The sequence below is a fragment of the Hibiscus syriacus genome, unplaced genomic scaffold (genome assembly GCF_006381635.1).
Source record: "Hibiscus syriacus cultivar Baekdansim isolate YM2019G1 unplaced genomic scaffold, ASM638163v2 tig00111213_pilon, whole genome shotgun sequence".
Lineage (NCBI taxonomy): Eukaryota > Viridiplantae > Streptophyta > Magnoliopsida > Malvales > Malvaceae > Hibiscus > Hibiscus syriacus.
Window position 1 is genome coordinate 4457471 of NW_024063022.1, and position 10709 is coordinate 4468179.

The 10709-nt window shown below is 37.3% G+C and overlaps 2 protein-coding genes across 2 annotated transcripts; both read left to right on the plus strand.

The window, feature by feature from the left end:
• Nucleotides 1-743: 743 nt before the first annotated feature.
• LOC120156177 (wall-associated receptor kinase 2-like) lies at nt 744-3288 on the plus strand. Its single transcript, XM_039167578.1, has 3 exons — nt 744-1634; nt 1712-1897; nt 2075-3288. Exons 1-3 carry the CDS (start codon nt 746-748, stop codon nt 3274-3276), a joined length of 2277 nt encoding a protein of 758 aa, XP_039023509.1. The 5' UTR covers nt 744-745; the 3' UTR covers nt 3277-3288.
• A 1042-nt stretch (nt 3289-4330) lies between these two features.
• On the plus strand, nt 4331-8853 carry LOC120156249 (dolichyl-diphosphooligosaccharide--protein glycosyltransferase subunit STT3B). Its single transcript, XM_039167634.1, has 6 exons — nt 4331-5350; nt 5887-6423; nt 6875-7329; nt 7951-8073; nt 8176-8235; nt 8551-8853. The coding sequence occupies exons 1-6, from the start codon at nt 4490-4492 to the stop codon at nt 8678-8680; spliced, it is 2166 nt and encodes a 721-aa protein (XP_039023565.1). The 5' UTR covers nt 4331-4489; the 3' UTR covers nt 8681-8853.
• Nucleotides 8854-10709: the final 1856 nt, after the last annotated feature.

Consider the following 10709-nt stretch of genomic DNA (forward strand, 5'->3'; position numbering starts at 1 on the left):
TAGTTATTGTTAGATTATCGGTGTTTTGGACTAAAATACCCTTAATTTTTTTTTTCAAAAATATCTTCTTATGTCATTGAATAATAAAAATTTTATGAAGGTTAAATTATAAATTTATCCTTAAACTATTTTAGATTTACAAAAAAAATCTATAATTAAAATTTTATATAAAATTCAGGGGTTAAAATAAAATTTTACCCTTTCATTAAACCTTTTTATATTTTCAATTTTGTAAAAAAATATAAATTTTATGAATTTAATTTTTTTTAAAAAATATATAAATATTTTTCAATTTGTTAAAAAAATAAATATATAATAAGGATAATTTGATTAAATATATATTCCAATAATATTTTATTTATTTAATCAAACACGATAATCTTACATTACTGTTAAACTAATCAAACACAAAATACAAAATTACCAGTAATCATATTCTCTAATAATCTTACATTCATATTAATAATCTTACATTCCGTGAAGTAAACGTATCTTAAAACCTTGTTTTTCTTCCCGAAGGGATTACAAAGACGTCAAAGTTGAAGTTGGAGCGAGAGGCTTGAGCGAGAGGCTTGAGTAAGTCTTGGACAACGACAACTATGATAAAATAATAATAACACTACGATTATTTTCAACGCAAAAGACTGGGTCAATACGGCAATTAATTAAGATGCCTTTGAACAAACTCCATTCCTATAAGTTAACATCCATGGCGTTCCAAACGCAGAACAGAAGAAGGGGGTTCATGGCCATTCTTTTTATGTCCAAAGAGCTTGCTCTGTTTGCAGTGGCATTAACACTCACCGCAACATCAGCAGCAGCTCAAACAAAACCAGGATGCCAAACGCACTGCGGAACCGTAAACATCCCGTACCCTTTCGGCACAGGCCAAAGCTGCAACATCAGCAGCAGGAGACATTACATTCGTTGTGACAACACCACGGATCCCCATACGCCGTTCTTACGATATCCGGTCACGATGGGCTACGCCGAAGTTCAAGTCCTCGACATCTCCCTCGACGGTTACCTCCGCGTCAACTCGAGCGGCAACATCGGTTCCGACTGCTATACGTCATCGGGACATGCCTCGAATTCGAGCATAGGTTTTTATTGGCTCAGGGAACTCGCCATATCTCACACGAGGAACAAGTTCACCGCCATCGGTTGCGACACCATCGCCTACATCGACAGCTCCTTTATCGGACTCAACTACTCGACCGGATGTTTGACGTTCTGCGGCAGCGTATCGGATGTGATAAACGGGTCTTGTTCGGGTATCGGATGCTGCCAGACGGCTATACCTAAAGGGTTAAGGGGCTACCAGTTCAATTTTGACAGCCGAGGGAACCATTCCAGTGTGTTGAGCTTCAACCCTTGTAGCTACGGATTTGTGGTTGAGGATGGGGCCTATAACTTCTCGGTGTCGGATCTTTCCGACACCGATTTCAGCAAAAGGAAATTTCCGCTGATTCTTGACTGGACGATTGGGAACCAGAACTGCACGGAAGCTCAAAATGACACAAAAAATTATGCCTGCAAGCAAAACAGTGAATGTGTAGATCCAGGGAACAACGATGGGTATTTGTGCAAGTGTGTCGATGGTTTTCAGGGCAACCCTTATCTCGGCTGCCAAGGTAAAGTATCCGATCTGAAATAATCGATCGGTAAATCGGAAATAGATGATTACATTTAAATGTTTGAAAACTTGTAGATGTTAATGAATGCGAGACGCTGAAGCCCTGCAGTGGGGGTGGAAGATGTGATAATACAGCAGGAAGCTATAGGTGTTCATGCCCAAGAGGGTTCAAGGGTGATGGCTTGAAAAATGGAACAGGTTGCAGCCCTTTAACCGACACGGTCGGTGAGGGCTTCTCCACCATTACTGTCGTTGCACTAGGTTGGTGCATCTTTACTTTATATATTTCAAACAATACTTAATTCTGTGGGTCAAAATATGCTCCAAGTTGCTATGCCTTTCGTACATTTGGCATTTAGTCCATCTGTTTTTATTTTTTTAGAATTTAATTCATCAACTTGATTTCATAATAATGACACTCAGCTTGATTTCATGCAGTAATTGGCTCAAGTTTAGGCCTGCTGATTCTAATTGCTGGGGTTTGGTTACTTTACAAGAAACTGGAGAGAAGAAAGAACAACAAACTCAAACAAAAGCTCTTCGAAAGAAATGGTGGATTATTGTTCCAGAAAAAGCTGTCTTCAAATGAATCTGGTCTGGACAAATCTAAACTCTTCACTTCCGACGAGTTGGAGACCGCTACCGATCGATTCAATGAGAACCGAATCCTGGGTCGTGGAGGCCAAGGAAATGTCTACAAAGGAATGTTGTCGGACGGGAGAATCGTGGCGGTAAAGAGGTCGAAGATCGTAAACCAAGAGTTCCTTGAACAATTCATCAATGAGATCGTTATTCTCTCCCAAATTGATCACAGAAATGTTCTGAAATTGTTAGGCTGTTGCTTGGAGACCCAAGTGCCACTCCTCGTCTATGAATACATCCCCAATGGTACCCTCTCCCATTTTATCCATGACCAAAACGAAGATTACCCGAGGTCGTGGGACATCCGATTGCGCATCGCGGCGGAAGTCGCGAGCGCGATTTCGTACTTGCACTCGTCCGCGTCGGTCCCCATTTATCACCGAGACATCAAGTCCAGTAACATACTATTAGACGAAAAGTTTCGAGCCAAAGTGTCGGATTTCGGAACGTCTAGATCGGTAAGCATTGATCAAACTCACTTGACTACTCAAGTGCTAGGGACCTTTGGTTATCTAGATCCTGAATACTTCCAGTCAAGTCAGTTCACCGAAAAAAGCGATGTTTATAGCTTTGGAGTGGTTATTGTCGAGCTCATAACAGGACAAAAGGCGGTCTCGACGATTGGATCGCAAGAACGGAGAGGCTTGGTTTCATACTTTATGTCGGCGATGGAAGAAGATCGTCTGACGAATATCATCGATGTGCAAATCCTGAAGGATGGTCTAAAGGATGAAGTGGTTGAAGTTGCTCAACTTGCGAGAAGATGTTTGAACTTGGACGGGAGAAATAGGCCAACAATGAAAGAAGCGGCAATGGAACTCGAGAGACTTAGAACTCAGAAAGGTGATTGCATCCCGACCGATCAACCCAAACAATTTGTGCGAAAATCGAGTAATAGTTGGGATTTCAGTTCATTCTCAACACAACATGACACAAATTTCAGCATTACGTCTACATCGGAATCAGATGTTCGTCCACTTATGTTGGATACAATTTGATTACATCTCCGAGTTCCCACTGAAAATTTTCCTTGTAAATCACATTGATATTTAATTTATTGATCGATTAATTTAGATTGAATATTATAGAGATTCATTATAAAAACAATACTTATAACAAATATATTAAATACGTGCATTGTTGTCATAAAATAAAGCGTTGGGTCAAATGCTAAAAAAAAGAATAAAATTAAAGATACTATTTAGTCAAATATTATATACTTTTTTTCTCATATCGAGCACTGAGATGTTTGTTTTCTCCATTACCCATTTACCATATCAGCATTGAGATGTTTTCTTCATCACCCCGTAGCATACTTAACTAGAGATGTCTTCGTTTCAGTTTTCTCATTATCTTGTGAGAGCGTTGAGAACCTTCCGTTATATATGTAAACATACGAGTCTCTAGTAACTTGAAATAAGTCATCATATTGATTCTCGAGAAGCAATTCCGTAAACACGATAAATACATTCGTATACAAATTTTGGATCAAGTTATTTTACGACATTCCCTCAATCGAAGATGACAAATTGTTATACCTCATGTAGACCTCCTTTGGAGTACTATATCTTCAGACTTGCTACAACACCTTGACATGATCAACGAAAACCCACAAAATCTACGATTCATTATTTAACTACAAATTTATTTAATCTGTAAGTCTACGAGTGATCATCATGACCCACACCTACCAACATCATTAAATGTACCCATACAAAAGTTTCAAAAAAAGTTTTTGTTTCCTTTTTTTATTTTTATCGACCATCAATTGTAAATCTACTTGTTATGATACTCCATCTAAAATAAAAAGAGTAAACTATCTAAAGCCGTCACAACTCAAATATTACGATCAAAAATGAAAATAAAGAGTTAATATTATTATCAAATATTTTTATCTGAAATCGAATATAATATAAATATGAAGTATTCAATATTTTTTTAATATTAACGAGACAAGAACTATAATTTGGACCAAAACAAAAGTACAAAAGCCCAATTGAACATTAATAAACCCAAAATGGCTGAACTTTTGAGATCCTATGAGAACTCAGACACTGAAAACTTCAACGACTTTAGATCACTGAAAATCCCAGTGATTTTCAAGGGTTTTGAGTTCTCAAATCTTACATTTTCATCCTCCTATTCGTCGATATGATCCTTTAGAAAAAAACCCAAATCAAACCAAAACCCAGATTTCTCAGCAAATCAACCATGGCGACCGTGACGAACACGCCCGTATCAGATCTGTTAAAGTCCTTCAAACTCAAAACGAAGCAGCAAGAACTCTTGATCCGTGTCTCCATCCTCTGTCTCGTCTACATATTGGCCTTCATCATCCGTCTTTTCTCCGTCCTTCGTTATGAATCCATGATCCACGAATTCGATCCCTACTTCAATTATCGCACCACTCTTTACCTTACCCAGAATGGGTTTTACGATTTCTGGAACTGGTTCGACTACGAAAGCTGGTACCCTTTAGGCCGAATCATCGGCGGCACCCTTTACCCCGGTCTAATGGTGACTGCCGTTCTCATTTATCGCATCCTCCATTTCCTCCGTTTTGCCGTCCATATCCGCGAGGTCTGCGTTTTGACAGCCCCCTTTTTCGCCTCAAATACGACCCTCGTCGCTTATTTCTTCGGGAAAGAAATCTGGGATACTGGCGCCGGACTTGTTGCCGCCATTCTAATCGCCATTTGTCCTGGTTACATATCGAGGTCCGTCGCTGGTTCTTATGATAATGAAGGGGTCGCCATTTTCGCTTTGCTTTTCACGTTTTACTTATTCGTGAAGGCGGTCAATACGGGATCGTTGGCTTGGAGTTTGGCTTCGGCGTTTGGTTATTTTTATATGGTTTCGGCTTGGGGAGGATATGTTTTTATCATTAACTTGATCCCACTATATGTGCTGGTGCTTTTGATCACTGGGAGGTATTCAATGAGATTATATATTGCGTATAATTGTATGTATGTTTTGGGAATGTTGCTTGCGATGCAGATTCGATTTGTCGGGTTTCAACATGTGCAATCTGGTGAACATATGGCCGCCATGGGCGTCTTCTTCTTGATGCAGGTTTTGCACGTTATTTCAACCTTGTTCTATTTTCAAGTATAATGAATTTTTGGTAACATTATAGTATTTGAAGCAATTAGTGCTTGAAAAATGAGGTATATTTATGCTTAGGCCATCAAAACATAACTAAAACTCGATCAAAGCATTAAATTGATACATTAATTATGAAATACAATTATGACCCAGTAACATATATGAACATGACAAGAATATACTAATTGCCCAGTCTAAGCAAAAGCATAAACTGAAGAGAATTTCTTTTGCGATGTATGGTTTGCCTATTTTAGTGGGAATAGTGTTTCTAATAATCAATGTTTGAATGTAACATTGAAAAGAAACTTCTGTTTTCAATGACAACTGTTTTTGAGTGGGATAATTCTGCTTTGTGTTCCTTCTAGTTATTCGAAGGCCAAAAATAATTTTATTTGCATGTGATGAAATGGAATCTATTTGCTGAAAGTTGTTCAGCAATTATTTTTCTGAGCTTTGAACTGGTAATGGAAGTTGCATTAATCATGTTTGGACAACTTTTTCAGGTTTTCTACTTTTTAGATTGGGTGAAGCACATGCTAAGTGACACAAAATTGTTTCAAGCTTTTTTGAGGATCACTGTGACTTGTGCGGTCGCTGTGGGCACTATTGCTTTGGGATTAGGCATGTTATCTGGTTATATTTCACCTTGGACGGGAAGGTTTTACTCTTTGCTGGATCCAACTTATGCCAAGGATCACATCCCCATTATTGCATCTGTCTCAGAGCATCAGCCTACGGCCTGGTCATCTTTCATGTTTGATTACCATATCCTGCTTTTCCTTTTCCCAGCTGGTCTTTATTTCTGCTTCAAGCGGTTGTCAGATGCCACTATATTTATCGTCATGTATGGTCTGACAAGCATGTATTTTGCTGGTGTTATGGTTCGGTTGATTCTTGTTGCTACACCTGCTGTTTGCCTTATTAGTGCTATTGCTGTTTCTGCCACTGTGAAGAACTTGACTGTTCTGTTGAGGTCTAAGAACAAGGGTGTCCTAACCGGTTCCACTAAGGGAAGTAGCAGTTCAAAGGCCTCTTCTAAGGTAACATCTCCCCGCTGTTCTCTCTGACATCTCCCCACTTTTCTCTAACTTATCAATTTCTTAAAGTACTTGTGTCTGGCACCCGCACCTGAGTCTTAATAACACAGGCCTGCTATTCTTTCAGATTTGAGCTGTTTGTATTGAACTAATAATACTTGTAGTATAAGAATTTGTATTGGTGCTTTTTCTTTTTTGCTAAAGGAGATAATGCTTGTTTCAAAGTTTTATTTGGTGTTATTGTTAATACCCTGTGTTTGCTAGAAGGCATTGTAATGCATTGATGATAACAACTTATCATTCTAGTGGTATTGAAGAAATTCCTAAATCTTGTGAGCTAGGAATAGACACTGCCAATACTTTAATAATTTTTGTTTCTATCCATAATATCAGGTTCTTCTGGGTTAGTTTTGGGGTAAATCCAAGAAATAATGTATCTTTATTTTTCAAGCAGGCTTTACTTGATCAATCTCAGCCTTTCCAGAAAAATGGGGCGATTGCACTGCTCTTTGGTGCCTTTTACTTGCTCAGTAAGTATGCTACCCACTGTACATGGGTCACATCCGAAGCATACTCATCTCCTTCAATTGTGTTGGCTGCAAGAGGTGCCCACGGGAATAGAGTTATTTTTGATGATTATCGTGAAGCATACTTTTGGCTTCGGCAAAATACTCCTGCAGATGCTAAGGTGATGTCTTGGTGGGATTATGGGTATCAAATCACTGCCATGGGAAACAGAACTGTTATTGTTGACAACAACACTTGGAATAATACGCATATCGCCACGGTTGGGCGTGCAATGTCATCTTACGAAGACGAGGCAATTGAGATAATGAGATCCCTTGATGTGGATTATGTATTAGTTGTCTTCGGTGGTGTTACAGGTTATTCATCCGATGACATTAACAAGTAAGACCCCAAAATTCTCTTATTTTATCCATTACTTTTGTGTCTGTATACGGTGTCACTTATGCAGTGTGAAAGGTGCCTTGAAAGGTTACTGCTCTTCGTTCTTTCCTTCAGATCATGGAAACTCATTTTGTTCATACTTGGGTAGTTGGATTGGTAGGTTTAGTCTGATTAAATAATTAATTCTCACATGTACTTTTAAAGCATGATGATTAACGTAGGGTCCTTCTGTACATGCATGGTACGCGAAACATAAAGAATGGGCATGAAAATCTAGCTCAATTATTTAACAATTGTTGTTGCTTTTTCTTGAAATTATGAAAAATAATGTGATTCTGAACTTTGATCGGTGCATGTATTTAATCATTCTTTGCAAATCGCCACTGTATGCCTTACTTTTATAAGTAACCCAAGCCCTTCCTCCCCAACAAGAGAAGAACAAACCGGACGAAAAAGAAATAGGAAAGATCATGCTTGTTTTGGGCGTATGGAAGTTTTTTTTTTACGATGCTGTCATCATCATAATCTTTTGTTGTGGGTTTCTCAAGTGCTGCTTTTTCTTCCGTCCTGATTTTGTGAAGTGTAATTATCGTATTCTAATTATCCATTGTTGACAAATAGATTTTTGTGGATGGTGAGAATCGGAGGTGGAGTATTCCCTGTAATTAAGGAACCCGATTACCTTGTTAATGGTGAATACCGTGTTGATAAAGGTGCTGCTCCTAAAATGTTGAACTGCCTCATGTAAGTTTTCAAAGTTATTATCTCTCATTCGGTATATAATATATATTAATTCTTTGGTACTTTGAAAAATCTTTGTTTATACTTATTGATCTCTATGGTCAGGTACAAGCTATGTTACTATAGGTTTGGAGAGATGTTGACGGAATATGGCAAACCTCCTGGGTAAGTAATATCATTTTCAACTTATCGGTAGTGAACGCGTCGACATCTATATACATACATATATCTGTATATAATGTTAAAAGAACGGGACCGGAGGGCGACTTGTCGGTTTTAGTGTATGTATAAACATATTATTTGTTTGGACCCTGATTTGATGCGAAATAAATATTAAACATAGTTGATAATTAGAAATAAATGGTTTTTGGATTCTGATCCTGTTTTTTTTTTTATTGTATGGGGATGTCTGTATGAGAAAGTTGCATAATATTATGGCTATAGTGCTAAATCTTTTACGACAATGTTGTAATAATGCAGCTATGATCGTGCACGAGGCGTTGAAATCGGGAATAAAGACATTAAACTGGAGCACTTGGAGGAGGCGTTTACGACATCGAACTGGATAGTTCGTATTTATAAAGTTAAACCCCCAAATAATAGGTGGTAAGGCATCGATCCCTCTGCTTCGATCTCTATGCAGATAAGGACCACGCTTGTTTTGTGTGGTGCCTCGAACCTTGGAATTGTAGGTGTAGTTTTAGGAACAATTTTCTTTTCTACTTGAGACTGAGTTGTTGACATTAATCAAGGCTGCCAGGTTCTTTAGAATCTGTTTGTTTTCTTTGGGTTATTGTCAGATTTTAGAACCCCGTTTTTGCATATTTTTAAATGACCAAATATGCAATTTGAGTTGGATGGACTCATCTTCTATACTTGAAGCATTTTTGACGTTTTAAATGTCATTTGGTAACACAAATCAACTCCTTCCTTCACTCAAATCGCACTCACTTGTAACCACTTCTAACTCACCATTGTCACTCTCATGTCCTCTTTTTCTATATAACATCTTTTACTTCTCATCCCCCTTTCCATGGTGTATTTTGGCACTCTATCAAAAATATCCATAATGTTTGACTAAATAACCATTTGGCTCTTTTCTTTTTCATTTTAGAATATTTTGGCCCCAATATTTTTATTTTGGTACAAACAGGTCCATCTATGGATGGAAATCATTAATGATTAAACTGTTAATGCTTTAAAATAGAATTTTTTTTGGGTCTTAAAATGGAACATTAGGGATATTTTCTTAACCTTATGCCTTAAATTTTTTATTTAAAATTTTGATTGATTGTGTTAGTATATAAGATATTGTGGATTGACATCATTGTTGCTTTATAGAATAAACATAGAATTATTTTAATATTGTTAATATTAATTATATTTTCAATAAATTTATTCTTATGCTGATTACTTAAAATATATACAATATTTCCCATGCAACACGTAAGATAATACTGATACAATTAAAAATAAAAAAAAAAATTAATTTATCAAATCCAATTTCATATTAAAAGATTTTAATTCACTCCCAAATACTTTTAACAGATTACAAAATAGCCTCATAAACTCAATTAATTGCGCAATAAATACTAAAAAATATTAAACAAAATCGACTGGAACAACTTTCAGTTGTCTAGTCACTCCCAAAACCTTGAGAAGTGCAATAGACTTCAAGCTCCAGCTCCGCTACTGAGTTGTAGAGTCATTTTTATGTTCATAGCTGCCAACTCAGCTACCAGGTATCTAAAAACATAAGGCATTGCAACAGTCTCCATCCCTTTGCTTGTCTGGCAAGCATGACACATTACCTTCTTCGGAGCCCTGGCCGGAGGCAACCCACCTCTCTCTCTAACAGCCCGCTTCTGCGGCTGGACAATCGCAGTGGTAAGAATGCTTCCGCACAAGAAGCAGACATCAGCAATGTGATAATCAGAACATGTATGGAGCCTATCATGTAATAAATAACAATGCATTTCCTTTGATCAACTATTAGAACTTGATAGTTGTTACCTTCGCAGCAACAGATTCCAGAAGCATTGCAATTGTCATTCTGGATGGAAAAGCATGAGGATTGATTATAAGATCAGGACGCATTCCCATAACTCCAGAGAACGGCATATCAATAACTGGCCACAACTGAGAGCAAACACCTTTCTGCCCATGTCTGCTACTAAATTTATCACCAATGACAGGGTTTCTTGGATGTCGAAAACGAACATTAACCTGCTCAAAACAGATAGGTTTAAAGATTGTAAATATTAGCCGAGAGCATAATATTAACTGAATTCTTTTATGTCCTCAACTTATCCTTCATTGGTTCAGAAATCTATAGGAAGAATTATATTAATCCACATTACTTATGAATTTATAATTTAGATTACTGAAGTTATGTTCATTTTTTTTTAATTTAATTTAGTTAAGTTTGGAAAGACATAATTTTAGAACGGGCAGCTTTGACAGAAGCTCCAGCCCGGCCAGACACGACCTAGGCTTTTCTCTGATAATGAATGACTACGAAAGATGCTGTGTTGCTTACCTTCTGAAGATGATTCTTATTTTTCGTTATGATAGGTCAAGTTTTTGTTATGATAGGTCAAGTTTTTGTTATGATAGGTAAATATTTAAGATGTTTTTTC

Excerpts from the sequence above, each read along its gene's own strand:
- LOC120156177 (XM_039167578.1), top strand. The coding sequence starts at position 746 with ATGGCCATTCTTTTTATGTCCAAAGAGCTTGCTCTGTTTGCAGTGGCA. Across the intron at positions 1,635-1,711 it reads CCCTTATCTCGGCTGCCAAG|ATGTTAATGAATGCGAGACG; the intron begins GTAAAGTATCCG and ends GAAAACTTGTAG. Across the intron at positions 1,898-2,074 it reads CATTACTGTCGTTGCACTAG|TAATTGGCTCAAGTTTAGGC; the intron begins GTTGGTGCATCT and ends GATTTCATGCAG.
- LOC120156249 (XM_039167634.1), top strand. The coding sequence starts at position 4,490 with ATGGCGACCGTGACGAACACGCCCGTATCAGATCTGTTAAAGTCCTTC. Across the intron at positions 6,424-6,874 it reads GTTCAAAGGCCTCTTCTAAG|GCTTTACTTGATCAATCTCA; the intron begins GTAACATCTCCC and ends TTTTTCAAGCAG. Across the intron at positions 8,074-8,175 it reads AAAATGTTGAACTGCCTCAT|GTACAAGCTATGTTACTATA; the intron begins GTAAGTTTTCAA and ends CTCTATGGTCAG.